The sequence below is a fragment of the Struthio camelus genome, chromosome 1 (assembly GCF_040807025.1).
Source record: "Struthio camelus isolate bStrCam1 chromosome 1, bStrCam1.hap1, whole genome shotgun sequence".
Taxonomy (NCBI): Eukaryota; Metazoa; Chordata; class Aves; order Struthioniformes; family Struthionidae; genus Struthio; species Struthio camelus.
This window is the reverse complement of record NC_090942.1, coordinates 225,203,081-225,230,061: the sequence shown is the minus strand read 5'-3', so window position 1 is coordinate 225,230,061 and position 26,981 is coordinate 225,203,081. Positions and strand designations below refer to the sequence as shown.

General features: G+C 63.0%; 3 protein-coding genes across 6 annotated transcripts; 2 read left to right on the top strand and 1 right to left on the bottom strand.

The window, feature by feature from the left end:
• The first annotated feature begins 271 nt into the window (after positions 1-271).
• TPP1 (tripeptidyl peptidase 1) lies at positions 272-10,854 on the top strand. 2 transcript variants are annotated; one of them, XM_068931000.1, is made up of 13 exons: positions 272-539; positions 2,260-2,349; positions 2,415-2,554; positions 2,635-2,785; positions 3,281-3,402; positions 4,055-4,257; positions 4,475-4,673; positions 6,649-6,837; positions 7,208-7,280; positions 7,619-7,739; positions 7,957-8,115; positions 8,190-8,327; positions 10,618-10,854. In XM_068931000.1, the coding sequence occupies exons 2-13, from the start codon at positions 2,279-2,281 to the stop codon at positions 10,756-10,758; spliced, it is 1,707 nt and encodes a 568-aa protein (XP_068787101.1). In that variant the 5' UTR covers positions 272-539; positions 2,260-2,278; the 3' UTR covers positions 10,759-10,854. The 2 variants fall into 2 exon arrangements, with proteins under 2 accessions (XP_068787101.1, XP_068787100.1); XM_068930999.1 differs by lacking the exon at positions 272-539 and adding an exon at positions 1,392-1,505.
• A 211-nt stretch (positions 10,855-11,065) lies between these two features.
• TAF10 (TATA-box binding protein associated factor 10) lies at positions 11,066-16,107 on the top strand. The gene is made up of 5 exons (XM_068930998.1): positions 11,066-11,264; positions 14,729-14,886; positions 14,994-15,058; positions 15,205-15,319; positions 15,995-16,107. Exons 1-5 carry the CDS (start codon positions 11,066-11,068, stop codon positions 16,082-16,084), a joined length of 627 nt encoding a protein of 208 aa, XP_068787099.1. The 3' UTR covers positions 16,085-16,107.
• Positions 16,108-16,696: 589 nt separating this feature from the next.
• Positions 16,697-25,158, bottom strand: ILK (integrin linked kinase). Of its 3 annotated transcripts, none has more exons than XM_068930994.1 (13): positions 25,084-25,158; positions 21,931-22,026; positions 20,416-20,581; positions 19,928-20,023; positions 19,661-19,757; positions 19,462-19,545; positions 19,135-19,220; positions 18,734-18,843; positions 18,362-18,489; positions 17,991-18,112; positions 17,804-17,903; positions 17,584-17,714; positions 16,697-17,381 (listed from the first exon to the last, which is right to left on the bottom strand). In XM_068930994.1, the coding sequence occupies exons 2-13, from the start codon at positions 22,017-22,019 to the stop codon at positions 17,232-17,234; spliced, it is 1,359 nt and encodes a 452-aa protein (XP_068787095.1). In that variant the 5' UTR covers positions 22,020-22,026; positions 25,084-25,158; the 3' UTR covers positions 16,697-17,231. The 3 variants fall into 3 exon arrangements, with proteins under 3 accessions (XP_068787095.1, XP_068787097.1, XP_068787098.1); XM_068930996.1 differs by having other exon boundaries at positions 21,931-22,063; positions 25,084-25,146; XM_068930997.1 differs by lacking the exon at positions 25,084-25,158 and adding an exon at positions 22,122-23,328.
• Positions 25,159-26,981: the final 1,823 nt, after the last annotated feature.

Here is a 26,981-nt window from a genome sequence, read left to right as displayed (position 1 = left end):
GCGCTGCCTGCCTGAGCACACGCCACCATCACCTCACACTGCTCCAGCCCTGGCCTTTCCCAGCAAGGATCTCCACCTACTCAGCAATCCAAGCATCAGCCCACTTCTCCAGCAATGCCCTGTGCTGCTTCTGAGGCTCCTCTGGGCCCCTCTCCCCCAGCAGCTGCTGCACTGGATGTGGCTCTGGTGTTGGAGAGATGGCAGCCTGGCTAGGCAGGTGGTTTTCCCATTCTCCTTCTCTTCCTGACTTGGACTCTGCTCTGCAGAAGTAGGAAAACAACTGGGAGCTCCTGAAGCCACAGTATGCAGCACATCTGCTAAAGCCACCAGGGCTGGGACAAGGACTACACAGGCTGAGCCAAACTGGCCTAGGGGCCTCCCCCGCCTGCCCAGCCACCTTCAAAACACCCCCTCCCAGTATCGCCCTTGGGCTCACCTGCCCAGAGATGCAACAATCTTTCGGGTGCCTGAGGCACTGCTGCCACAGCTCACCCTCGTGACAGGAAATGCTCCTTAAACCTTCCACAACACCAAGAGCTGTGAGTATCGTGACGCCACATTCGTGATATTATTAGGAGGGCTCCTATTGTGGGACAAGCACAGGTAGCTGAGAGCTGCCGCTCAGTGGCTTTAGAGCCAAAGGGCTGCCTGTGACGGTGCCAGCCAGGCTGCCGGCTGCACAGTCACCCTGCGGCACAGCACAAAGACGACTCCGGGTGCACGGCCTGTCGCTGCCTTGCCCCCCGCTCCCACAGCGCTCCCAGCTCGCTGGGCCTCCTGGCTCCCCGGCCCCCGTGCAACCCAAGCGTGCCGCGCTCCCCACTCCCCGACGACCCTGCGCCCCGGCTTCCCCCACGCAGCCCCAGGCGGTTGCAGCATGAAGGCCCATGGGGGAGGCCACCGCAGCCCCAGACGTGCGGGTGCCTCGCAGCTCCTGCAAGTCCGGGGGTGACACCAGCTCCCAGCGCAGGGGGTGGCCGTGCTCCGGCTCGGCTGCAGCCTGCGAGGGGCTGCCCAGCACCGGGGGAGGCCCGGGGGAGCAGCCCCGAGGGGAGCAGCCCACCGGGCCCGGCAGGGCCCTGCAGCCCCCACCGCCTGCCCCCGGGCCCCACCCGGGGCCGCGGACTCGCCTCCTCCTCCGACCCCGATCGCCGCCCCGGCGCCGGTAGCTGCCGCTGCCCCTCCTCCGGCCCGGCCGCCGCTGTAGCGGCAGCGGGAGGCTCGGGAGGGCCGGGGCGGCGGCGGGCGGGCGCCGTGCCCGGGCTGCGGCTACTGCCGACCAGCCAGGCCGGGCCGGGGCCGGGGCCGGGGCCGGGGCCGGGGCCGGGGCGGATCCTGCCCGCGCCGCGGAGCTCGGCGCCCGGGCAGGCCGCAGACCGCAGGCCCCAGGCCCCGGCCGCCGCCCCCCCGCCCTCCACGTGACCGCGGCGGCAGGCTCGTCACGTGACGGGACTCCTGCTCCCCCGCACGTGACCGGGGCGCTGCGGCGGCGGGATGGCGCGGGGGTAACGGGGCGGCGGGGGGCGCGGGGCGCGCTGTCCGGCTCGGCGGCCGGGGGCGGCCCGGGGGGGCGGGGCCCCGGGGGGGCAGACGGGGCGGCCCGGGGCGGCCCGGGGGGGCGGGGCCCCGGGGGGGCAGACGGGGCGGCCCGGCCCGGCCCGGCCCGGGGTAGCGGGGCCCCGGGGGGGGGCAGACGGGGTGGCCCGGCCCGGCCCGGGGTAGCGGGGCCCCGGGGGGGGGCAGACGGGGCGGCCCGGCCCGGGGTAGCGGGGCCCCGGGGGGGCAGACGGGGTGGCCCGGCCCGGCCCGGGGTAGCGGGGCCCCGGGGGGGGGCAGACGGGGCGGCCCGGCCCGGCCCAGGGTAGCGGGGCCCCGGGGGGGCAGACGGGGCGGCCCGGCCCGGCCCGGGGTAGCGGGGCCCCGGGGGGGGGGGGCAGACGGGGCGGCCTGGCCCGGCCTGGCCCGGGGTAGTGGGGCCCCGGGGGGCAGATGGGGCGGCCCGGCCCGGCCCGGGGTAGCGGGGCCCCGGGGGCAGACGGGGCGGCCCGGCCCGGGGTAGCGGGGCCCCGGGGGGGGGCAGACGGGGCGGCCTGGCCTGGCCCAGGGTAGCGGGGCCCCGGGGGGGCAGACGGGGCGACCTGGCCCAGCCCGGGGTATCAGGACCCCTGGGGGCCTGGCGGCCACCCTGTCCATCCCAGGGCTGTGGGCCAGTGCCTGCTCTGTGTGATGTGTGCTCTCCCCTGACCACCCGGCGTGCAGGTGCGGGGCGATCCCGGCCATGCTGGTCCTGTGTGCAGCCGCCTGGAGCTGCGCCACGGGCCTGGCCCTGGAGCAGGATCAGCTGTTCCGGTAGGTGCTGTGGGCGGGCGGGACAGGACAGTGCTGCTTGTCCACGACTCACAGCCTCCACGCAGGATTCCCCCCGGCTGGGCCCCCGCTGGCCGCGTCAGCCCTGGCCACGAAGTGCAGCTGACCTTCGCCCTCCGGCAGCAAGGCACGGAGCGCCTCGCCCAGGTTGTCGACGCCGTCTCGGACCCCCGCTCACCACGCTATGGTACTGGCTACGCACCTGCACTCTGCCATCCCACCAGGCCTCGTGCACAGGGCACTCATGGCCCTCTTTGTGCCCCACAGGCAGGTACTTGTCCCTGGAGCAGGTGCGGGACCTCATCCAGCCATCCCCAGCCACACTCATGTCTGTGCTGAAGTGGCTGCAGGGCCATGGCGTGGGGAGCTGCAGGAGCGTTAGCACCCTTGATTTCCTGGAGTGCCGCATGCCTGTGAGGTGAGCATGCTGGGCCCTGCTGTGGCAGCCGTGCCATTGCCATGAGGAGCTAGCTTCACATGTCCCTGGTCCTAGTTGCTGGGGGAGCTGCAGCCTGGTGCTCTTGAGTGCTGAACACAAGCTATCTGTATGCGTTAGGTGCTTGGCCCAGGTAAACACCTCCTCTTTCCTCTTTTGGAGCCACTCAGTGCCTGCTGGGGCACTGGGGAGAGGGTTGCAGGTGACCCTGCAGCACTAGTGCTCTGATTCAATTTTGTGGAGTCCAGCCCTGATGGGAATTGGTCGAGTGTTGAAGATGCTCTTTGCTTTACAAGGTCTTCTGTGCTGGTGGGAGCTCATCCCTGAATCCTCCCAGCAGCAAACAGGAGTAAAAAGGGTGTGGAAGGCAGTACAGAGCATGGGCATGTTGCTGGCACAGCAGCCAGGCTTGGACATGCCTGCGCAGACTCTGCGCCCACAGCCCTGACATCCCAGATGCCCCACACTGTGTTGCAGCACGGCTGAGCAACTCCTACCAGGGGCCGAGTTCCACCGCTACGTGAAAGGCCGACGCAGCGTTGTGCGCTCCCCGCTCCCCTACACTATCCCCAAGGAGCTGGCTGAGCACATTGACTTTGGTATGACAGGGCTGTCCAGAACAAGCGAGCTGTCAGCCTTGGGTGCGGGTGGGAGGTTAAGACTGACCAGCTGGGACTGGCCTGTCTCAGTGCCCCAGAGGAAGGTGTGGCAGGACTGCAGACTCTCCAGCCATGGTACTGGCTGTGTCTACACCCATCTGAGGAGCTTTGTCTCTGCATAGGATTTAGACAGTGTCCACAGTAAGTGTTTCTTACTGGTGCTCTCAGGCCTGGATGATCAGGTGAGAATCTAGGTACAGCCTGAACAAAGTTTCTGTGGACGTGCAGCTGCTTCTGAGATGGGAAAACTCCCACATGTGAGGAAACCTGGGGTCCCATGGCCATTCCACAAGGAGAGCGAAGGGTGTCAAACTGGTGATAATGGCCTAGCAGTGGGGAGATTGAGATGTGTAGCCAGGCAACGCCTATGAGGATTGTTGAGGAACCCAAAGGAAGCAGCCCCCTGCCTTCTGCCCAGTTCTGGGTGAGTTGCTGCAGGAGATGCGCTCACCCAAGCCCTGCTGCAGGCCAACTCTCTTTAGTGTGAAGGCCCAGTGAGGATGGTGAAGGGGAAGCAGAGGGGCTATAATACTACCTGGCCAAAGCTTTGGGCCCTAATGCCTGCTTCTTGTCCTGTTTGCTTCCATGCCAGTGGGAGGTCTGCACCGGTTCCCTGCAGAGAGGAAGGTGATCAGCAGAGCCTGGACCAAGAAGGACAAGGAGTCAAGGCAGCACCACAGAGGAGGAAGAGTGGCTTTCCATCTGGGCGTGACACCCTTCATCATTCGTAAAAGATACAACATGACGGGAGGAGACATTGGGTTACTGCCAAACAACAGCCAGGCCTGTGCCCAGGTAACTGGTTACAGCTCTGATCCAGGCCCAAGGCTCATAGGCCATGGGAATTCTGCACATTGGTGCTTCTCCAGCACTTTTGCTCTGGGACAGCTGTGGGCAGAGTCCTCAGCAGCTGATGGGAGTGCAGGGTCAGCCAGCAATTCACAGACCCACACTGGGCCAGCTTTCCAAGTCAGGAGAACAAATTCTCACTGTCTGCTCCTTGTCCCCCCAGTTTCTGGAGCAGTATTTCCACCAGGCGGACGTGGCTGAGTTTATGCAGCTCTTTGGCAGCAGCTTTGGCCATCGCTCTCAGGTTGACCAGGTGGTTGGGCACCAGGGCTGGGGCAAGGCTGGGCTGGAGGCCAGTCTGGATGTGGAATACCTCATGAGCACAGGAGCCAACATCTCCACGTGGGTCTTCAGCAATGCAGGTACTGATACCTCCTCTGGTGTTGGTCTGGTTTGCTCTGCCCTGTGATCTTTTCCGTGCTCCCCTTCCTTGCCATTGTAGCACTACCACATCTGCCTCCTGTTTAGGGAGTCACTTGCTCTCTGTCAGGAGCATGAAAAAGGATGTACTGAGTCTGTCTCTGATAAGAGACAGAGGTAAATGGCTGGAGATGTGTTCACAAATGGCAAGCTGGCTATGGTGTCTCCCCAGAATACTTTCCCAGCTGCTCAGGACATGTACCTTGTAGGCTTCCAAAGATGAAGGTGATGCCATTTTCTAATAGGTATTAGAAGATTTATCTTCCGTTGATTGGTATAGTTGCTTTTTGAACCCATGCAAATTTTCAGCATCTAGAGTATCCTGCAGCAAAGTTCCACAGCTTGATTACATAGTATAAAGCAGTGATCCCACTCTGCTGCCTTTTCATGGAGAGAGATCACAGCAAGTGTCTCTTTTTTTTTTTCTTGCCCTCTTTCTATGTGTTTGAAGCTGATCTCTTTCCCCTGAATCTGCCAGTATAGATAAAGGAGACTAAGGCGATGTGAGGAAACTACACTGTAAACCAGACTGCACAGTAATGGCTACAGTGCTGGGGGACAAAGGGTGATGTGTCGCACATCAGAAATTGGCTGACCAGGAGACAGAGCACGTTTAGGACTACCATCTCCTTCATAGTGGAAGGCAAGCAGTGCACACACAGCTTCCACCTCCTGGATGTGGAAAGGGGACAGAGAAGGTGCAAAATGACAGCAACATCTGCAGGCAGGCAGAAATCAAATGGCTGTGAAAAATCAAATGGGTTAGGCAGGACCCCAGACAATGTGGAGACATGTCACAGAGACCCAGCCAAGCCACAAGGATGGGCAGCATGAGGGCAAACAGCAACTCAGTGTGAAAACAGGCAAAGAGCTGCCCTTTGAAGGGAACATATTCAACTCCCCCTCAGCAAGGGGCAGGGACAGGGACAGGACAGCCATCCCTGTGGGCAGTGCACTGGAGAGCTCTGCTCACGGTGGGTGCAGAGGCCACAGTCTTCGGGGCCTCAGGAAGGGGTCGCAAACGCTGCACTGCTTCCTGGACGACAAGGGTAGTTACAGCCCTGCAACGGATGCTTGGTGATGGTGAACGACAGTAAATCCCCTGCTCTGAGGTTCAGGGTGACCCTTTCACCAGGGCCTCTGGTGGAGCTGGAGCCCAGTGCCATCCACTGTGGCACAGAATCACAGAACGGTTGAGGCTGGAAGGAACCTCTGGAGATCATCTAGTCCAACCTCCGATCAAGTGGAGTCATCTAGAGCAGGCTATCTAGGACCGTGTCCAAACGGCTTCTGAATATCTCCAGCGAAGGAGACTCCACAACCTCTCTGGGCAACCTGTGCCAGTGCTCAATCACCCTCACAGGAAAGAATTTTTTCCTGATTGTTCAGACGGACTTTCCTGTGTTTCAGTTTGTGCCCATTGCCTCTCTTATTGCTAGGCACCACTAAGAAGAGTCTGGCTCCGTCTTTTTTACACCCCCGTCAGGTATTTATACACACTGATCAGACCCCCCCTCAGTCTTCTCTTCTCTAGGCTGAACAGGCCCAGCTCCCTCAGCCTTTCCTAATAGCAGAGATGCTCCAGTCCCTTCATCATCTTAGTAGCCCTTCGCTGGACTCACTCCAGGAGCTCCATGTCTCTCTTGAACTGTGGAGCCCAGAACCGGATGCTACTCCAGGTGTGAGGCAATCCTTGAGATGAGCCATGCTGCCAGCTAGAGCCCATGGGAAAGCTACAAATGAGCTGTGCTATGGATCCACTTGCTGCAGGAAGAGACAGGAGCTGTCAGGACCTCCAGCTCCTTCTGTGGTGCTGCTAGGGCATGCCATCCGCTCTCTGCTACCCCCAATCACGCTCTTCCCAAGACTCCATGTCCCAGGAGGAGCTGAACCTGTCACCCTTATCTGTCTCTGCAGGGAGGCATGAGAGCCAGGAGCCTTTCCTGGCCTGGCTGCTGCTGCTCAGCAACATGTCATCGCTGCCCTGGGTGCACTCCGTGAGCTATGGGGATGATGAGGACAGCCTGTCACTAGCCTACCTGCAGCGCGTGAATGTGGAGTTCATGAAGGCAGCTGCTCGGGGCCTGACTATACTCTTTGCATCAGGTGCGTGCTGTTGTCGGCATGGTGCAGGTGTGTCTGAGGGCCCCAGACAGTGGGGAACCTCTGGGCTGGATGATGAACAAGTACAAAGCAAGAAGGCGAACTTGGCCCCAGAAAATTATCCTCTGGAATAAGCAGGAGCAGGGCACGCTGTTATGCTGCTGCTAGCCCAGGTTGACCCAACCCTGGGCTGCTCCTGATATTTCTGCCACAGCGGAGAGCCTCTGGGCTCTGCCTCCCAGCCAAGGTCCCCTGTGTGGGAATCCCAGCCTGGCAGAGTGTAGAGAGCCCTTCCTCCAGGTCACTCCTGGAAGCATTTAGTGGAAGAGGGACAGCTCAGACACTGCCAAATAACCCCTGTCTCTACTGGCAGGTGATGATGGTGCTGGCTGCAGAAGGGTGTCCAGTGGGAACCACACTTTCCGGCCCAGCTTTCCAGCCTCAAGGTAACTGGTGGGAGGTGGACCTGGGCCCCTGTGGAGGCGTCAGGCTCTGCACAGACCTGGCTGCTGCAGGTAGTCCGTACCTGTAGCTGGCTGGAAGCTGCTGCTTGCACTTCAACCCCCGGCCCATGGCTGGGCTGCTCCCTTGAGCTGGTTTTGACCCAGGAAGGGCTACTCCTGAGGGCCAGCAGCGCTGCCAGGACTGGAGGAGGCTCATGGACTTCAGAGACCTCAGGGAGCCTGCACAGCTATGCAGGGGTGGGGAATAGGGGAGGAGGCTGTGGTGTGTGTGTGGGCGAAGCAGAGGCTGAAGGTGGTCACACACACTCCTGTCCCCACAGCCCCTATGTGACCACTGTAGGGGGCACGTCCTTCAAGAATCCCTTCCTGGTGACTGCAGAAGTGACAGACTACATTAGTGGAGGGGGCTTCAGCAATGTTTTCCCCATGCCTGATTACCAGGTGAGGCAGCATTTGCTCTGCTGAACCCAGGGGCTTAACTGCCTGGGATCACCAGGTTGCATGGGACAGGGCAGGAGCTGATGCTGGGGCGGTGGTTGGCATAAGCAGCTCCAGAGCTAGGCTGGGGGGGTCGAGGAAGTGGGGGTGCTGGTGAACAAGGGCAGGACCGGGGTCTTGCTGCAAGCATCACGCTCTTCCTCTTGATGCTTCCTTCCAGGCTGCTGCAGTGAAGCGTTTCCTGCACTCAGCCTCAAAGCTGCCTCCCAGTTCCTACTACAACAGCAGTGGCCGTGCCTACCCTGACCTGTCTGCTCTCTCCGACAACTACTGGGTGGTGATAAACCGCATCCCGCTGCCCTGGGTGTCAGGCACGTCGGTAAGGAGTGCACCCCTGTGCTGGTCCGTGCTGGCTGTGCTGCCCTGGCTCTGATGCACTCGCATTTTCCATAGGCATCCACACCAGTGGTGGGCGGCATGGTGGCACTCATAAATGACCGGCGCCTGCAGCAAGGGCTCTCACCACTGGGCTTCCTGAATCCTGTGCTCTACCAGCTGCAGGAGAAGGGGCACAATGATGCATTTTATGATGTGAGTTAGGCAGAGGGTCGGGGCTCCCCTCCTAGGTGCCCTGGTGCAGCTGGGCTGGTGCGGGGTTGTTTGGTGTGGGACTCCTGGGTCTCCTGTTTCTGAGGCTGTGCCTGGGGCAGGACAGGGACCCCCATCCTGCTGAGGGAGGGAGGGAGTGTCACACTGCTTTCCTGGGGGATGTGGGCATGGGGGACCCTACTGCTCTGCAGGGTTGTATTCTGGAGGGCAACTGCATTGCCTTCCTGTGGGGTGTGTTGGGGGGTCCTGTTCCTCTCCCAGGGGGGCTGGTCCCAGGCCCTCTAGGGGTGCGGCCCAGAGGTCCCCATGCCCTCCCAGGTTGTGAGTAGCAGGGTGGCTCCCTGGTCCCTCCTGGCAGTGTGGGTCGTGGAGGTTCCTGTGCCTTCCTTGATGTGGGTCACAGGGGTCCCTGTGCACTCCTGGGATGCATCGCAGGGGTCCCCCTGCCCTCCCAGGGTGTGGGTTGTGAGGGGTCCCCCTGCCTTCTAGGATGCGAGCTGTGAGGGGTCCCCCTGCCCCCCCAGGACGTGGCTCATGGGGGTCTTCTGCCCTCCCAGGTCGTGGGTCGTGGGGGTCCCTCTGCCCTCTGGGGTGTGGGGTACAGAGGATCCCCCTGTCCTCCCAGGACGTGGGTCACAGGGGTGACCTCTGCCCTCTGGGGTGTGGGTCGAGGAGGTCCCTGTGTCCTCCAGGATGTGAGTCACAGGGGGTCCCTCTGCCCTCTGGGGTGTGGGTTGAGGAGGTCCCTGTGTCCTCGAGGATGTGGCTCACAGGGGTCCCTCTGCCCTCTGGGGTGTGGGTCGAGGGGGTCCCTGTGTCCTCGAGGATGTGGCTCACAGGGGTCCCTCTGCCCTCTGGGGTGTGGGTCGAGGGGGTCCCTGTGTCCTCGAGGATGTGGCTCACAGGGGTCCCTCTGCCCTCTGGGGTGTGGGTCGAGGGGGTCCCTGTGTCCTCCAGGATGTGAGTCACGGGGGTCCCTCTGCCCTCTGGGGTGTGGGTTGAGGAGGTCCCTGTGTCCTCGAGGATGTGGATCACGGAGGTCCCTCTGCCCTCTGGGGTGTGGGTCGAGGGGGTCCCTGTGTCCTCCAGGATGTGGCTCACGGGGGTCCCTCTGCCCTCTGGGGTGTGGGTCGAGGGGGTCCCTGTGTCCTCCAGGATGTGGCTCACGGGGGTCCCTCTGCCCTCTGGGGTGTGGGTCGAGGAGGTCCCTGTGTCCTCCAGGATGTGGCTCACGGGGGTCCCTCTGCCCTCTGGGGTGTGGGTCGAGGAGGTCCCTGTGTCCTCCAGGATGTGAGTCACGGGGGTCCCTCTGCCCTCTGGGGTGTGGGTCGAGGAGGTCCCTGTGTCCTCGAGGATGTGGATCACGGGGGTCCCTGTGTCCTCCGGGGTGTGGGTCGAGGGGGTCCCTGTGTCCTCCAGGATGTGAGTCACGGGGGTCCCTCTGCCCTCTGGGGTGTGGGTCGAGGAGGTCCCTGTGTCCTCGAGGATGTGGCTCACAGGGGTCCCTCTGCCCTCTGGGGTGTGGGTCGAGGGGGTCCCTGTGTCCTCCAGGATGTGAGTCACGGGGGTCCCTCTGCCCTCTGGGGTGTGGGTTGAGGAGGTCCCTGTGTCCTCGAGGATGTGGATCACGGAGGTCCCTCTGCCCTCTGGGGTGTGGGTCGAGGGGGTCCCTGTGTCCTCCAGGATGTGGCTCACGGGGGTCCCTCTGCCCTCTGGGGTGTGGGTCGAGGAGGTCCCTGTGTCCTCGAGGATGTGAGTCACGGGGGTCCCTCTGCCCTCTGGGGTGTGGGTCGAGGAGGTCCCTGTGTCCTCGAGGATGTGGATCACGGGGGTCCCTCTGCCCTCTGGGGTGTGGGTCGAGGGGGTCCCTGTGTCCTCCAGGATGTGAGTCACGGGGGTCCCTCTGCCCTCTGGGGTGTGGGTTGAGGAGGTCCCTGTGTCCTCGAGGATGTGGGTCACGGGGGTCCCTCTGCCCTCTGGGGTGTGGGTCGAGGGGGTCCCTGTGTCCTCGAGGATGTGGCTCACGGGGGTCCCTCTGCCCTCTGGGGTGTGGGTCGAGGGGGTCCCTCTGCCCTCTGGGGTGTGGGTCGAGGGGGTCCCTGTGTCCTCGAGGATGTGGCTCACGGGGGTCCCTCTGCCCTCTGGGGTGTGGGTCGAGGGGGTCCCTGTGTCCACCAGGGCGTGGGTCACGGAGGTCCCCCTGCCCTCTGGGGCGCGGGCCCCCCGGGCCCGGCGCGGACGGCCGTGCTGAGGCCCTGTCCCGTCCCCGCAGGTGACGCAGGGCTGCCACCTCTCCTGCCTGGACGGCACCGTGCAGGGACAGGGCTTCTGCGCCGGCCCCGCCTGGGACCCGGTCACCGGCTGGGGCACCCCCAACTTCCCGCGCCTCCTGCGCGCCCTGCTGGCGCCCTGACCGGGCCCCGGCGCGGGCCGCCCGCGCCCGTTCGTCCCGGGAAGCCGCGGCGGCGGCACCAATAAAGCCCGGCCCGGCGCGGCGCGGCCCGCGTCCGCCTCCGTCTGTGCTGCGCGGCGCCGCCGGGGGAGGCGGGGGCGGGTTTGGGGCCGCGGCGGCCAATGGCGGGCGGCGCGCGGCGGGCTGGCGGGCGGCGCGCGGCGGGCTGGCGGGCGGCGGGGCCAATGGGCGCGGCGCGGCGGCGCAGGCGCGGGCCGGGCGGGGCGGGGCGGGGCGGCGGCGCCTGGAGTCGCGGCGCGGCGGGCGGATGAGCGGCAGCGCCGAGCCCGACCCCGCGCCCGCGGCGCCCGCCGCCCCGGCGCCGCCCGCGCCCGCCCCCGCGCCCGCCGCCGACAACAAGCCCAGCCCGGCCGCCGGCGGCAGCGGCGTCCCCGGGGCGCCCCCGGGCGCGGCGGGCGGCGCGGCGCGGGGGGCCGAGGGCGGCGCGGCGGCCGGGAGGGGCCCCGGTGAGCTTGCGGCGGGCCGGGCCGGGGGGCGGAGCGGGGCCGGGGTTGGAGTCTGCAGCGGGGGGCGCCCTGGGGTGCGGGGCCTTGTGAGCACGGGGTGTCCCGGGGCTGGGGCTGGTGTGCACCGGGGCCCCCTGGGGTGCGGGGTCCTATGTGCTGGGATCCGCTCCGGTGTGGGGCTCATGAGCGTGGGGGGGTGTGGGGACAGGGCCCCATGTGCTGGGATCCCCTCTGGTGTGGGGCCTGGGAGCAATGGGTGGGTGTGGGGACAGGACCCTATGTGCTGGGTGCCCCCCCTGGTGTGGGACCTGGGAGCAATGGGTGGGTGTGGGGACAGGGCCCCATGTGCTGGGTGCCCCCCCTGGTATGGGGCCCATGAACATGGGGGGGGATATGGGGTACAGGGCCCTATGTGCTGGGATCCCCTCCAGGTGTGGGGCCTGGGAGCAATGGGTGGGTGTGGGGACAGGACCCTATGTGCTGGGTGCCCCCCCTGGTGTGGGACCTGGGAGCAATGGGTGGGTGTGGGGACAGGGCCCTATGTGCTGGGTGCCCCCCCTGGTGTGGGGCCCATGAACATGGGGGGGGATATGGGGTACAGGGCCCCATGTGCTGGGATCCCCTCCAGGTGTGGGGCCTGGGAGCAATGGGTGGGTGTGGGGACAGGGCCCTATGTGCTGGGGGCCCCCGCTGGTGTGGGGCCCATGAGCATGGGGGGGATATGGGGGACAGGGCCCTATGTGCTGGCATCCCCGCCTGGTGTGGGGCCCATGAGCATGGTGGGGATATGGGGTACAGGGCCCTATGTGCTGGGATCCCCTCCAGTTGTGGGGCTCATGAGCATGGCGGGTGTGGGGGACAGGGCCCCTTGTGCTGGGATCCCCCCGGTGTGTGGCCCATGAGCATGGTGGGGTGTGGGGGACAGGGCCCCATGTGCTGGGATCTCCTCTGGTGTGGGGCTTATGAGCATGGGGGGGGTGTATGTGCTGGGATCCCCGCCTGGTGTGGGGCCCATGAGCATAGGGGGGATATGGGGTACAGGGCCCTAGGTGCTGGGATCCCCTCCAGTTGTGGGGTTCATGAGCATGGTGGGGTGTGGGGGACAGGGCCCCATGTGCTGGGATCCCCCCCGGTGTGGGGCCCATGAGCATGGGGGAGGTATGGGGGACAGGGCCCCATGTGCTGGGATCCCTTCCAGTTATGGGGCTCATGAGCATGGGGGGGATATGGGGTACAGGGCCCTAGGTGCTGGGATCCCCTCCAGTTGTGGGGCTCATGAACATGGCGGGGGTATGGGGGACAGGGCCCCATGTGCTGGGATCCCCCCCGGTGTGGGGCCCATGAGCATGGGTGGGTATGGGGGACAGGGCCCCATGTGCTGGGATCCCCTCCAGTTGTGGGGCCCATGAGCATGGGGGGGGGTGTGGGGGACAGGGCCCCATGTGCTGGGATCCCCTCCAGGTGTGGGGCTCATGAGCATGGGGGGTGTGGGGTACAGGGCCCTATGTGCTGAGATCCCCTCCAGTTGTGGGGCCCATGAGCATGGGAGGGTGTGGGGGACAGGGCCCTATGTACTGGGATCCCGTCCAGGTGTGGGGCTCATGAACATGGCGGGGGTATGGGGGACAGGGCCCCATGTGCTGGGATCCCCTCCAGGTGTGGGGCCCATGAGCATGGTGGGGTGTGGGGGACAGGGCCCTAGGTGCTGGGATTCCCTGCCATTGTGGGGTTCATGAGCATGGGGGGGTGTGCGGGACAGGGCCCCATGTGCTGGGTGTCCCCCCCTGGTATGGGGCCCATGAACATGGCGGGGTGTGGGGGACAGGGCCCCATGTGCTGGGATCCCCTCCGGTGTGGGGCTTACGAGCATGGGGGGGGTGTAAGTGCTGGGATCCCCTCTGGTGTGGGGCCTGGGAGCAATGGGTGGGTGTGGGGACAGGGCCCTATGTGCTGGGTGCCTCCCCTGGTGTGGGGCCCATGAGCATGGGGGGGGTATGGGGGACAGGGCCCTATGTGCTGGGATCCCCTCCAGGTGTGGGGTTCATGAGCATGGCGGGTGTGCGGGACAGGGCCCCTTGTGCTGGGATCCCCCTGGTGTGTGGCCCATGAGCATGGCGGGGTGTGGGGGACAGAGCACCATGTGCTGGGATCCCCTCCAGGTGTGGGGCTTATGAGCATGGCGGGGTGTATGTGCTGGGATCCCCGCCTGGTGTGGGGCCCATGAGCATGGGGGCGGGTATGGGGGATAGGGCCCTAGGTGCTGGGATCCCCTGCCATTGTGGGGTTCATGAGCATGGTGGGGTGTGGGGGACAGGGCCCCATGTGCTGGGTGCCCCCCCCGGTGTGGGGCGCATGAACATGGCAGGGTGTGGGGTACAGGGCCCCATGTGCTGGGATCCCCTCCGGTGTGGGGCCCATGAGCATGGTGGGGTGTGGGGGACAGGGCCCTAGGTGCTGGGATCTCCTCCAGTTGTGGGGCCCATGAGCATGGCGGGGGTATGGGGGACAGGGCCCATGTGCTGGGATCCCCCCGGTGTGTGGCCCATGAGCATGGGGGGGATATGGGGGACAGGGCCCCATGTGCTGGGATCCCCTCTGGTGTGGGGCTTATGAGCATGGCGGGGTGTATGTGCTGGGATCCCCTCTGGTGTGGGGCCCATGAGCATGGGGGCGGGATATGGGGTACAGGGCCCTAGGTGCTGGGATCCCCTCCAGTTGTGGGGTTCATGAGCATGGTGGGGTGTGGGGGACAGGGCCCCATGTGCTGGGATCCCCCCCGGTGTGGGGCCCATGAGCATGGGGGGGGTATGGGGGACAGGGCCCCATGTGCTGGGATCCCCTCCAGTTGTGGGGCTCATGAGCATGGTGGGGTGTGGGGGACAGGGCCCCATGTGCTGGGATCCCCTCTGGTGTGGGGCCTGGGAGCAATGGGTGGGTGTGGGGACAGGACCCTATGTGCTGGGTGTCCCCCCCTGGTGTGGGGCCCATGAGCATGGTGGGGTGTGGGGGACAGGGCCCTATGTGCTGGGATCCCCTCCAGGTGTGGGGCTCATGAGCATGGTGGGGTGTGGGGTACAGGGCCCCATGTGCTGGGATCCCCTCTGGTGTGGGGCCCATGAGCATGGTGGGGTGTGGGGTACAGGGCCCTATGTGCTGAGATCCCCTCCAGTTGTGGGGCCCATGAGCATGGGAGGGTGTGGGGGATAGGGCCCTATGTGCCGGGATCCCCTCCGGTGTGGGGCCCATGAGCATGGGGGGGATATGGGGGACAGGGCCCCATGTGCTGGGATCCCCTCCAGTTGTGGGGCACATGAGCGTGTCCATCTGCATGATTACTGGGTGCCTGTGGGGCACAGGGCCCTGTAGGTGATTGGGGTCCTGGGAAGCAGGTGGCCATGAAAGACCGGGCAGGGCTGAGGGCTGCAGCTGGGGACAGCTGCCCACTGAATGCCCTGTGCCTGCAGTACCCGTCTCTGCTGCAGTGGCTGCAGCTCCCTCCGAAGGGGCTATGTCCAATGGGGTCTACGTGCCTCCTAACGCGGCCAATGGGGACGTGAAGCCGGTGGTTTCCACAACGCCGCTGGTGGACTTTCTCATGCAGTTGGAGGATTACACACCTACGGTAATGGGATGGACTGGTAGGCAGCCTGAGTGCTGGTGACAAGGGATGCCTTTGCTCCCTGCAAGCCACAAAAAGGAAACAGTTACTGTAACTTTTCTCTTCTGCAGATCCCAGATGCTGTCACAGGCTATTACCTGAACAGAGCAGGATTTGAAGCCTCTGATCCACGCATGTAAGTGGCAGCTGGTATAGCAGGGAACGTACAAGGATCGTGTACAGGTTCTGATAGCTTGGGACCCCAAGAAATAATTATTTTAACCTCAGTCATGTTCAGTGCTTTCTGTCTTAAGTTATCCTTTGCCTTTCTCTGCTGGACAGCATTCGTTTGATCTCTCTGGCTGCACAGAAGTTTATTTCTGACATTGCCAATGATGCGCTGCAGCACTGCAAGATGAAGGGAACAGCCTCTGGCAGCTCCCGCAACAAGAGCAAGGTGAGAAAAGGATGGAACTGCTGCTCTGATGGGGGAAGATGCTGCAGCCCCAGGGGAGAACAAGTTAAACTTGCTGTCACTGAATGCAGGGATGTGTGTTGTGGAAAGTCGTCTTAAATCTATTGTGCTGCTGAAAGGCTCTTGAACAACTGCCTGACACCCTTGCTGATAGACAAAGGCTCTGCCAGGGGAAAAGGGATACTCGTGAGAAAATGAAATGGGCAGTAGAGTTCAAGGAGTATGCCTTGGCTTCACAGGAACGTTTGAGTAGCTGCACTTGATTGGACTAGGGGCCATGTAGTCCTGCATCCTCTTGATGCTTAACGAAAAATATAAACAGGCAGCAAGTGTGTAGAAACAGTTTCTGGGAATTCTCCCAGTCACCATCTATTTGCGGTTCAGGAGCTTTATGACAGAAATGTAATTTATAGCTTTGAGCAACACTCAGTGCGGTTCTGTGCTTGTTGCGCAGCTGAGGGTAGAGAGCAAATGAAATGCTCAGTACTTAAGGACTGGTTAATGCCCAAGATGCTGATCTGCAGCTTTTTCTGGGAATTGTGGGTGTACGGATCACCACAGCTTCTAGAGGGAAAAAAAACCCCACAAGGTTTCTGAGGAATGTCCAGCAGTTCAGATTGTCCTTGCTGTAACTGACCATACTCCCTGTCCCTGCAGGATAAGAAGTACACGCTGACTATGGAGGACCTGACACCAGCACTTGCAGAATACGGCATCAATGTGAAAAAGCCACATTACTTCACATAAAGACTGAGGGATGTCGCTGGGAACTTTTGTTGGGTTGTTTCTGTGCCTTTTTTTTTTTTTTTTTTGGTGCAGAGGCAGCTTGTCTCCAGCCCATGTGCTAATAATGCCTTGTCTGCCATGAGTAAAATAGCATGTCAGCTGGCTTACAAGGGCCTCTGTTTTTGCTACATAAGTGAAAAGTTGGTCCTCTGCCTTTGAAAGTCCAGTGCAGAGAGGAGTTTGGTGTAGGGCTCACAACCAGTGGATTCTAGTTACAGCTTTCAGTAGTTCTGGGCAGCTCAGCCCTGCCCCAAGTAGCTGAAGGAAAGCAGGCAAAGTGGGATTAGAACTGCCCAGCCTTCTTCAGATCTTCCTCCCAAACATACCTGCTGTTTTTCCAGAGGAATGCTCTGGTCCTTGCACAGCTACTACTGGAGATGTAAGTTGGGCCCTTCTCTCAAAAGATAATGGTGCTATGAGCCCCAGCTGCTTTCCTTGCTCCCACTTACTGGAGGAGTTTTGGTACAGGCAAAGGATCAGAGCCTGGGCTCTGAGTTTTGAGCAGGCCTCACATCAGCCTTGCCCCTTTACAGGACAACATTCTGTGCAAGTACACAGCCCTCCACCAGCAGCCAGCTTTCATAACAAATGTTTATTTCAGATGCTGGCGGCTTTTCCACATGGCCTGGATGGAAACAATAAAAAGTGAAGCGCGAAGCTGGGGTGGTGCTGGGCGCAAACAGGCAAGCCTCACCCCACTGCCCCTAAGTAGGGAAGAGCACCAGGACTGGGATTTGTCTAACATGAGACTGTTGAGTGGGTGAGCTGCTCTGGGCCTGGGGATGAGGAGAGAAAGGTGGCTCCACAGCCCAGCTCCAGCCTCATGCAGAGCCCAGCCATGCTCAGTGTCCTGGGCCAGGCTTCCTGCTCAGTCTGTGCCCATAGCTGCCAGGGAGGATGGAGGTGCTGCTGTAGATTTGGCACTACAGTGCCTGAAGCCTGCAGAGCAGCTCCAAAGAAGGCAGCATTATCTGTACCGTGTGTCCGTGGCTGGCTCAGGGTGAGGGGGCATTCCCTGCTCCCCCTTGGCTCTGGGGTTAAGAAGGCACTTGGGGGTGGTGGGGAGGGAAGCATGGCAGCAGCAGGTGGCTGGGAGGCACCTCCCTCTCTACTTTTCCTGCATCTTCTCCAGGATGGGCACGATCATGTCAAACTTTGGACGCTTGGCTGGGTCCTCATTCATGCAGATCTTCATCAGTTTGCAGATGTGTGGAGATATGCCAGGTGGGATAGTTGGACGTAGTCCCTCTAGTGCCACCTGGGAGCAAAGGAAAAGTTGAGCAGTATCAGAAATCTGGAGCAGCCCTCTCTAGGTGAAAGGCGCAGCAGATACAGCTGGAAGGTGTAGGTGCGCTATCCTTCGTTGGGCCCTGCCTCCCCTCCCTGCAGGCTGCTGCAAACCCAATTATGTCCTGGCTGATCTGGTTTGAATGGTGTGTTTTCCCCAGCCTGCTCCTCACCTTCATGCCTATCTCCATATTGGACAAGTCTGCAAATGGCACCTCACGGGTCACCAGCTCCCACAGCAGTACTGCAAAGCTCCACATGTCAGCTGAGCGCCTGTTAATTTCCTCTGGCTTCTTCTGCAAGGCTGTAAGGGATCCAGCATGGGGAACTGAATTGGGCTGAGGACAAGGAAGGGGGCAAGGAGCAGGACAGCCCTGGCTGCCTGCAGCTCACCTTCTGGTGCTACCCAGGCTGGCGCATACATTCTCCCTGGGCACTGGAAGGAGAATTTCACATCAGCCATGCTGATCCGTGCTGTCATGTCCTCATCGATCTGGGGAAGAGAGGGGTGGTCACAGGGGAGCCTGTCCTATACCAGACTGCAAGAGGAAGGGCTGGGCCAAACAGCACTGACACTCACCATGATACTGCGGCTGTTGAGGTGGTGGCGCGGAATGAGGGGCTCTAATGTATGCAGGAAGGCCATGCCCCGTGCAATGTCTAAGGCAAATTTCACTGCCTGCATCTGGTCCACCACGAAATCTACAGGGAGGGAAATGGCATGAGGATAGTGAGAAGGGGGTGCCATGTCACTTGTAGGAAGCGTGTTGTACTAGTGTTTGTACTATGGGTGTGGTGAAGGCATGGGGCCTGGAGCCCAAGCTCACCCCAGGGCCAGTGAGGATTGCAGCCAGAGAGCCTCCCCCTCCCCCAAATCATGGAAAAATAAGTTCCCATGGGTGGGAGACACCAGCCTCTGCCCCCAGCTCCGTCATCCCCACCAGCACTCACTTGTCCCCTCATGTAACACATTGTAGAGGGAGCCATAGGGCATCCAGTGGCTGATGATGATGGGGTGGGGTGCAGGAGGGGACTGGCAGGCACCCAGCACTGGTAGCACGTTGGGATGTGAGAAGATCCTGCAAGAGAAGTGACAGCCCTGAGAACAGTGAGTGCTGCCTACGCCTCCTGCCCAGCACATTGCACAACCTGTGGTGTACTACCCTCCCAGGGCATCCTCCTGTCCCTTCCAGACACTGCTTTCTGGGGCACTAGCACCTAACCCAGCAGACCTAGCTGGCTCCTGCCCATCTTACACCTGCTCTGGAGATATCTCCACCCTCAAGAACCATGGCTGCCCTGGGACAGGATGCTAGTGCTCACCGGAGCTTTGGGTATTCCTCATTGAAGTCTCGGCTCTTCCGAGTTGTCCAGTCCCGAATTTTCAGCATTTTGATGACAATGTCGTTGCCTTGCCAGCGCCCTTTCCACAACTGTAGGGAGATGGGTGGAGTTAGTCACTGTGGAAGGGTGGTGGAGTGCCCAAGCATCTCTTAGCCACAGCTGTGTGGAACAGCTGTGACAAAGCATAAGAGCAAACCATGGCATTTCAGTCCTGGGCAGGTGCCTGATCTGTGTTAACTGGCCCCGCACTTGGACATGGAAACCCACCAAGCAGTTGTGCCTTAGTTCTGCACTCTGCAGCCAGCCAGGTGCTGAGTAGAGAGCAGGGGTCTGCAGGAGTGCAGCTACCTTGTCTCATGGAGGCAAGCAGGCCTACACACCTCTCCTGACTGGTTCTCGTTGAGTTTTTGGCCCAAGCTCAGCTGTTTGAAGTCTATTCCAGCAAGTTTGTTGAGCGTCCCATTTCCTGTAACAAGAGGAAGAGATGGAAAGAGCCTATGGGAGCTCCTTGGTTGCATGGGACCTTGCTCCTAACGTCCCCAGAGAGCACAGAGGGAGGGAGTGCCAGTGGGGCACCCCACTCTTACCAGGAGCCACCTGCACTGAGGCGCTTCCCAACCCTCACCAGAAGTCTGCCCTGCCACAGAGGAGAGCTGTGCTCTTCCCCTCTGGGCAATGTACCCCGTCAGTAAAGGCTCTGTCCTTACGGGGACGTGTACGGGTTGTGCCCTTCCAGAAGGTATCCTTGTAGGGGATCTTGGTCAGGCTCTGGCCCAGCTTCTCAGCACGCTCTGGAAAGGGACAAAGAGTTTGACAGTGCAAGTACAGAAAACTCGCTGATGCTGAGCACAGGGGCTGCAGCAGGAGCTGAAGACAAGCAGTGAGGTCAGAGTAGGAACATCCTACCTTTCAAGACTTCTCGCAGTGGTGTCTTGGCTTTGTCAATGGGTGTCTCACCATATTTGTTAGCAATGCTGACCAAGGCCCCATTGCTCACAAGATCCTGAGGGAGGAGAATGTGAGGATTTTCACAGAGCTTGCTGTCTTCTTCTCAGCTGCTTCATATCGCACTCAGCCTCCTGCCTTGCCCTCCCTCCATCCCCCCACCCCCATATTCCCCTCAGCCACTCCCTCTCCCAGGACTCCTGTCTGTGTCCAAGGGTTTCCGCTCACCTCTGCCACCTGGTCATGTCCCCAGAAGCAGGCATAGTGCAGAGGAGTGTTCCCATGTTCATTCACTGCATTGATGTCCGCTTTGAACTGGATCAGCTGGAGGCAGGACAATCCTCATAAATCTAGAGCAGGTTCCCTTCCACCCCCCCAACACCTTGCCCTGGGAGAGGACAGGAGTACCAACACCAGCACACGTGCTGCCTTGCTCCTGGCAAGGTTTGCTGCTGGGAGGGCGCTCATGCTGGATATGGAGCTTTTGTGGGAGTGGGGCTGGAGGGGTGCTCAGAGGCCTCTAGGCAGGATGCAGTAAGCACATGATAAGGGAGCGGGCAGGTATCAGCAGGGAGCAGGGAAGTGAATGAGTTCTGGGAGGAGCAGAGCAGATCACTGTCCAGAGTCCTGCTCAGTTTGGTATGGGGCTGGGATGCCTGAAGGGCTGTGAGCATGAGGCAAGGTGTTAGCTGAGCGAGGCAGGTCAGTGCTGATACCTTCTGCACAATGTCGCGGTGGCCATGGCTGGCAGCGAGGTGCAGTGGGGTGTCGTCACCTCGGTTCATGACATTAATGCGTGCTCCTCGCATGATGAGCATGTCGACCACGTTGGAGCGGCCCTCACGGCAGGCCCAGTGCAGGGGGCTGAAGCCATGGTCATCCCTGGAAAGACGGGCAGTGACAGCTCTGCTGAGTTGCCTTAACCTCCCACCCAGACTGAGGATCAGCACTGGCACCGCTGCCAGCACCGGGCAGCAGCAGTGGGAGCTGGACCTTGGTGCTGCATCCTCCCACCAGGCCCAGGTGGGGCGGGAGAGGCAGAGCGTGGGGTTGCTGACAGCACTGCGGCAAGGCAGATAGCCAGTTCAGGGCCAGGAGCACCCGACTTGAGTCACCTAGAGAATCCGCCTGCAGTTTGTGGAGACGAACAGGACAGGCTGAACATTCTCCAGCTCTCTCCCATCCCCATGAGGGCCCCGGAGGCCCTGGCCAAATCCCATCTTCTCCAGGGCTGAATCACAGAGGTGCTGGCAAGAGCTCGGCTCCCCTCCCCCAGTCCTGCTCACAGCCACTGCCTGGCCAAGTAAGGGAGGAGGAGACCAGCCAGGCCTTAAAAGGAGATTATGGCCTGGGAGGCGGGAGGGCTGCACTGCATCCCTGCTCTCTTTTCAGGTCCTGATCCCAGGCACGGCAGACGTGCCTGTGCCCCCTTCGGTGCCTCTCATCTGCCCCACAATCTTCCTGCACCATCCCTGCACTCAGGCAGGACAGTCAGTCCACAGGCCAGGCATAGCCCAGGACTCAAAGGCCCCAGTGAGTCCCAGCTGGCCCCCCAGTCCCTCAGGTATGCCTGCCCATGGGTACTGAGATGTCTGCCCTAAACCCTGCGCCTGGCTGGGCTCTTTCGCTCCAGAAAGGCCTGTGGACAGTAAATTGAACTGTGAGAGCCCATGGGAGTTCGTGGAGCAGAAGGAGCTCCTGCGAGGGGAAGGAGATATCTGGGGTACTGAGCACATGTGCAGGGAACAGGTCAGCCAGGTGTGAGTGCCCTGCTCAGCTATTGGCCCTGGGGCCAGTCCCTAGCTCGTGCTTTAGACCCTGGCTCTGCTTCAGCCGCGTGGTAGCTGTTGTGCTCCCGGCTCAGTACAAGGAAGAAGCAGAGTCACTCGAACACACAAGGCAACTTGGCGATGGGGAAGTTGCCACCGGCATCCCCCAGCCCGACTCCAAGTCTGAGATGCATCTCCATGCTTGGGAGCAACGGAGTTTGAGGAAGGAGGCCAGCCTCTGCGCTGGCCAGCCAAAGGGATGTGCAGCCCTCATGCCTCAGTGATGCTGTAACTTCCTGCTCTGGCTGGGAGGAGCTGAATCCCACCCCCTTCCCAGGACAGAGAGCAGAGCGGAAACGGGCTGAGGCGCTGGGCCAGCGCCCTCGCCCCGTGGCAGAGCCACGCCAGAGATAGCACTGCTAGGGCCAGGGCCAGGGCCAGGGCTGGGCTGGTCCTGCTCACCCCTGGTTGAGGTCGTTCTCGGTGTTGTCCAGCCAGAGGCGCACGGCCACAGCGTTGCCCTCTCGGCACTGCGTGAAGATGTCATCCATCGTGGCTCTGTGGAGAGGAACGTGTTGGATGATGTAGGGCCTGGCTGTGGAAGAAGGCACATGCAAACCAGGGCTCCCTACCTCTGTCCCCCTTCCCCGCACCTGGCCCCAGGACCTGGACAGCCTCCCACAGGCCCTTTGCTTCTGGCAGTTCCTCAGCTGAAGCATCTCTCTGGGGAGACCCGGGACAAGAGCCTCACATCTCCTTTCCTTGGCAGCACTCGGGAAAGTCTGCTGGCGACTGATGAAGGTTGGGGACAGGGCTGGACTCACGCAGCCAGAAATGGAAGTTCATGACTGACTAAAAATATCATGGATGCCTGCCTCAGCTCGCAGGAAGTGGGTTCAGTATCCACAACCTTATCTGTGGGCCCAGCCGGCCCCAAGCATCCCACTTCTCCTGGGATGGGAGTAAGCTTGAGGGGTAGAGTTAGAGAAGGTCCAGCACCACCCTGCATGGGACTCGATGGCTTCACAGCCTCCCCTGTGGCCCAGGCTGGGCTGAACTTGGCATAGGATCAAACTAAAGAAACTGGGACCCCACAGATCCACAAGCTTCCCCTCTCTCAGCTCTAACCACTAGACACCCATCCTCAAGCTAGGCAAAGAGCCCGCATGTTCTGGCTTCACTTTCAATCCCTTAACAACACTGTCCTCACTGAGACTTGCAGCTCCCCAGCTCTGTGGGGCTGTGCCTGGCAGGTACCCTGCTGCCTGGGGGTCTGGGGTATCAAGCAGGGACACTGGGCTGCTCTCAGTGAATCCCACAGTGCTGGCTGTAGGGTCAAACCCAGCACAACGTCCAGGGCTCTGCCCCAGAGGTAACCCATGAGCACTTAAACCTGGTATTCTCGGGGTTCTCCGCAGGGCTTGACACTTGCCCAACTGCAGCACTGCTGCCCCCAGACCCTCACCCAGTCTGCACAGCTGGGACAGACTCTGTCATGCTTCCTGACCCCTGCACAGGCAGCCAGCATCCAGGCAAAACAACCCCTCTGCACATACTGTGGGCCCCAGGCAGCCTGCTAAGCGGGGCATGGGCCATGGCCCAGACCCCAGAAAAGGCTGCACAGGTGTCAGAACAGGGTCTGAAATTTCCAGGACAGCCCTCAGCTGCAGGGGCAGTGCCAGCCTCACTCCTGGCTCAACCAGCGCAGAGCAGTGAGCCATGAGTGCTTTGCCCTGACGTCCCTCGGGTCCTGCCAGGCCCAGAGCCCAGGGCTGCCTCAAGCTGATGGCAGAGCCCCCAAGCTGGATTATACACCCACCCAGCTGGGGATCGGGCCCCAGTGACACCCTGTCCCTATCCCAGCCCTGTGGGATTTGCATCCTGCTGTCACTTCCACTTCTCCAAGAGCCACTTCCCCTCTGTGGTCCAGCAGAGCAAGACGTGGCTGACGTGCTCCTGTCTGTTGCCACACTGGCCCCTGTGTCAGCCCTGGCTGGGGCTGCCAGGCCTCCCCCGCCTCAGCCCTGCCAGAGCCAAGAGACTCTCCAGTGCTTCCCAGTGCCAAGCAGCCATGGTGGCCCTGCTGAGTCCCTCATGGCCCCTTTCCTAGTCATGCCCCACTGAAGCTGTTGCCCCACAGTGCAGAGACTGACACAGACCCACAGCAGTCCCTCCTGCTCCCCAGGCACTCCTGACCCAAGGCCTTTCCCTGGGCCCAGGACCAGCCACGAGGGCCCAGATCTTCTCCACAGTCCCTCTGCCCTCACTGGCTGCTTCCAGTGCAGCCTCAGCCCCATCCTGCCCCACGTGCCACAGGCTCAGCCCAGCTACGGGCCCCAACCTGCCCCAGCTGCACTAACCCCAAGCCAGCTACCATTCCTGGCACAGCTACCTTAGACTAGCCTTGCTGTCCCCTGCCCGTCCTGCCCCCCAGCCCCCCGCCCCTAATCCTGGCCCTAAACTCCTGCCATCCTGCCCCCAGCCCCTGCCCCTGCCCATCCTGCCCACCAGTCCTAGTCCCAGCCCCTCGTCCCTGCTGCTTTTGCCCCATCAGCCCCAGCCCTTAGCCCCTGCCCATTCTGACGCCCAGCCCCAGCATCCCCCCATCCTGTCCCCTACCCCCTGCCTGCCCTAGCCCTGCGCACCCAGCAGCATATCCTACCCTGGACCAATGCTGACCCCAGACTCTATCTGTGCTAGCACAGCCCAACCTCGACTCCGTCCCATCTGCCCTACCCTGGACTGACCACAATCCCATCCCTTGTCCACTGTAACCCAGCCCACCTCCAACACCAACCCCTGTCCATCCTGACCTGGACCAGTTCCAGCTCCATCCCCTGCCCTTCCCAGTCCAGACCAATGCAGACCTGTCCTACCACAGCCACGTCCTGTCCTAACCCAGACCGACACCGACCCAAATCCAGATGCCAGCGCAGACAGACCCTGACCCCAATGCGGACCTCAACCCGGACCAACCCCAACCCGGACCTCAACCCAACCTGGACCTCGACCCGGACCAATCTCGACTCCAACATGGACCTCAACTCGGAACGACCCTGACACTAACCCAGACCTCAACTCACATCAACCCTGACCCCAACCCAGACCTCAACCCAGACAGACCTCAACCCCAACATCAGCACGGACCTCAACTCGGACCAACCCAGACCTCAACTCAGACCCCAACCCAGCCCGGCCCCGACCCCAACCCGGACCTCAACCCAGACCATCCCCGACCCTGACCTCGCCCCCGACCCCGGCGCGGACCGACCCTGACCCTGACCCCAACCCGGACTGACCCCAACGCAGACAAACCCCGCAGACAGCCGGGATCAGCCCAGCCCAACCCGGACCGGCCCTGACCACAGCCCATCCCAGCCCGGCCCACCCCCAGCTCCGCCCGAGCCCAAACCGAACCGACCCCGGCCCCGGCCCCGGCCCCGGCCCGGCCGGGCTCTGTCCAGGCCAGGCCAGCCCCAGCCGCAGCCGCAGCCCCAACCCCGGCCCCGGCCCCGGCCCCGGCCCCGGCCCCGCTACGACGCGGGCGGCCCCGGCCCCGCTCCCGGCCCGGCCCGGCCCGGCCCCGCTGCCCCGGCCCGGCCCGGCCGCCCTTACCGGTCGCGGCGGCGGCGCTGGGCGGCGGCTCGGCGGCGCGGGGAGCGCGGGCTCCGCCCCGGCCGCGCCGCCCCACGGCACCCCCTGCCGGCCGGCCGCGGCGCCGCCCCGAACACGGCAGGGCCGCGCACAGCGGGCACCGTGCGCTGCGGCCGGGCCGGGCCGGGCCGGGGTGCCGGGGTGCCGGGGTGCCGGAGTGCCCCGGGGTGCCGGAGTGCCCCGGGGTGCCGGGGCCCCGCACCCGCTCCCCGCTCCCCCCGCAGCCCTCGGGCCCCGGGGTCCCGTGCGGGGCGGGGCGCGGCGGGGCGGGCCGGGGCGGGGTGCCGGCACCGCCCCGGCAGGCGGCTGCTCGGCCTCCCGGGCGCAGGGGGCGCGGCGGCTGCTGGGGCCGCTCTAGCCTCCCGCGTGCTCTCGGTGGTCCTGCGCTGACGGCGCGGCGGGCGCACGAGAGCACGGGGGCCGCCGGGGCCGCTCTAGCCTCCCGCGTGCTCTCGGTGGTCCTGCGCTGACGGCGCGGCGGGCGCACGAGAGCACGGGGGCCGCCGGGGCCGCTCTAGCCTCCCGCGTGCTCTCGGTGGTCCTGCGCTGACGGCGCGGCGGGTGTACGAGAGCACGGGGGCCGCCGGGGCCGCTCTAGCCTCCCGCGTGCTCTCGGTGGTCCTGCGCTGACGGCGCGGCGGGCGCACGTGGGCGCGGCGGCGGGGCCGGTCTGAGCCGCCGGGGCCGGAGCCGGAGCCCGGTCTGAGCCGCGGGTGCCGGCGCGGGCCGGTCCCGGTCCCGGTCGCCGCCGGGCCATGTTCGCGGAGGAGGAGTGGAAGGACGGGGCCGGCGGCGCCGCTCTGGGCCCGGCTGTGCCGCGGCCCGGCGGCCCCGCGGCGTCGCGCCGGCCGGTAAGGGGCCCTCGCGCGGTGCCGCCCGACGGGGCGGGCGTCGGGCCGGGGCCGCGGCGCGCTCACCCCCCGCTGCCCTCCGCAGGCCCCGGCGGGAGCAGCGCGGCGGCGGCTCCTGGCCACCCTGCGGCGCCTGCAGGCGGCGGCCGGTCCCGAGCGGGGCGGCCGGGCCGCGCCGAGGCGGGCCGCGAAGCGCCGGTCCCAGGCTGAGGGGCCCCCGAGCGGCCCCGATGAGCCCCGGGCAGCGTCTGAGCAGGAGCCAGAGCCGGAGCAGGCTGGGCAGCGCCCCAGCGAAGGTACCGTCCCACGCCCCGAGCCGGTGGTTGGCGGGAGCCGGCTGGTCTGGGGTTTCTCGCAGGAATCGGGCGGCTTTGGCTGCCAGCAGAAGCACCTGCCCCCTGTGGCAGGGGGCTTCCTGGTGGGACCAGGCACTAGGCTAACAGTCATAGGGTATAACCTGAGCAAGACTGGGGAGCTGCTTGCCACAGCACTGACTTTACTCTCTGCCTTTCAGATGTGCCTGCTGAGCTGCCTGGGGATGAACCCATGCTGAGCGTGGAGCGTGTGAAGCTGGAGACGGGGCTGTCAGCTGAGGGGCCAGCACAGAGGTTGAGCAGGAAGCAGTGGAGGAACAGACAAAAGAATAAAAGGCGTCAGAAGAATAAGTTCAAATTGGGGCCTGGACCTGGTGGGGACAAGCGTCTGGATGTGGAGGCAAGTGCAGAGCCAGGCACTTTGGAGTTGCCCACTGTAGAAACGCCGCCTTCAGAGCGGTCTGAGGCCCTGCGTGCACGGATGGAGGAGCGGCTCCTCTCTGCCCGGTTCCGTTACATCAACCAGCAGCTCTACACTTCCAGCAGCCAGGAAGCGGCACAGCTCTTCCAGAATGACCCTGAAGCTTTCCAAATCTACCACCGTGGCTTTGCTCAACAAGTAGGGCGCTGGCCCGAGAATCCCGTGCATCGTATTGTTCGTTATCTGCGGCAGCGGTGAGTGTGGGGCTGAACT

Excerpts from the sequence above, each read along its gene's own strand:
- TPP1 (XM_068930999.1), top strand. Across the intron at positions 4,674-6,648 it reads GTGGGTCTTCAGCAATGCAG|GGAGGCATGAGAGCCAGGAG; the intron begins GTACTGATACCT and ends CTGTCTCTGCAG. Across the intron at positions 7,281-7,618 it reads CCCAGCTTTCCAGCCTCAAG|CCCCTATGTGACCACTGTAG; the intron begins GTAACTGGTGGG and ends CTGTCCCCACAG.
- TAF10 (XM_068930998.1), top strand. The coding sequence starts at position 11,066 with ATGAGCGGCAGCGCCGAGCCCGACCCCGCGCCCGCGGCGCCCGCCGCC. Across the intron at positions 11,265-14,728 it reads GGCGGCCGGGAGGGGCCCCG|TACCCGTCTCTGCTGCAGTG; the intron begins GTGAGCTTGCGG and ends CTGTGCCTGCAG. Across the intron at positions 15,320-15,994 it reads GCTCCCGCAACAAGAGCAAG|GATAAGAAGTACACGCTGAC; the intron begins GTGAGAAAAGGA and ends CTGTCCCTGCAG.
- ILK (XM_068930994.1), bottom strand. The coding sequence starts at position 22,019 with ATGGATGACATCTTCACGCAGTGCCGAGAGGGCAACGCTGTGGCCGTG. Across the intron at positions 18,844-19,134 it reads ACGAGAACCAGTCAGGAGAG|TTGTGGAAAGGGCGCTGGCA; the intron begins GTGTGTAGGCCT and ends ATCTCCCTACAG. Across the intron at positions 17,715-17,803 it reads AGCCTGGGTAGCACCAGAAG|CCTTGCAGAAGAAGCCAGAG; the intron begins GTGAGCTGCAGG and ends GATCCCTTACAG.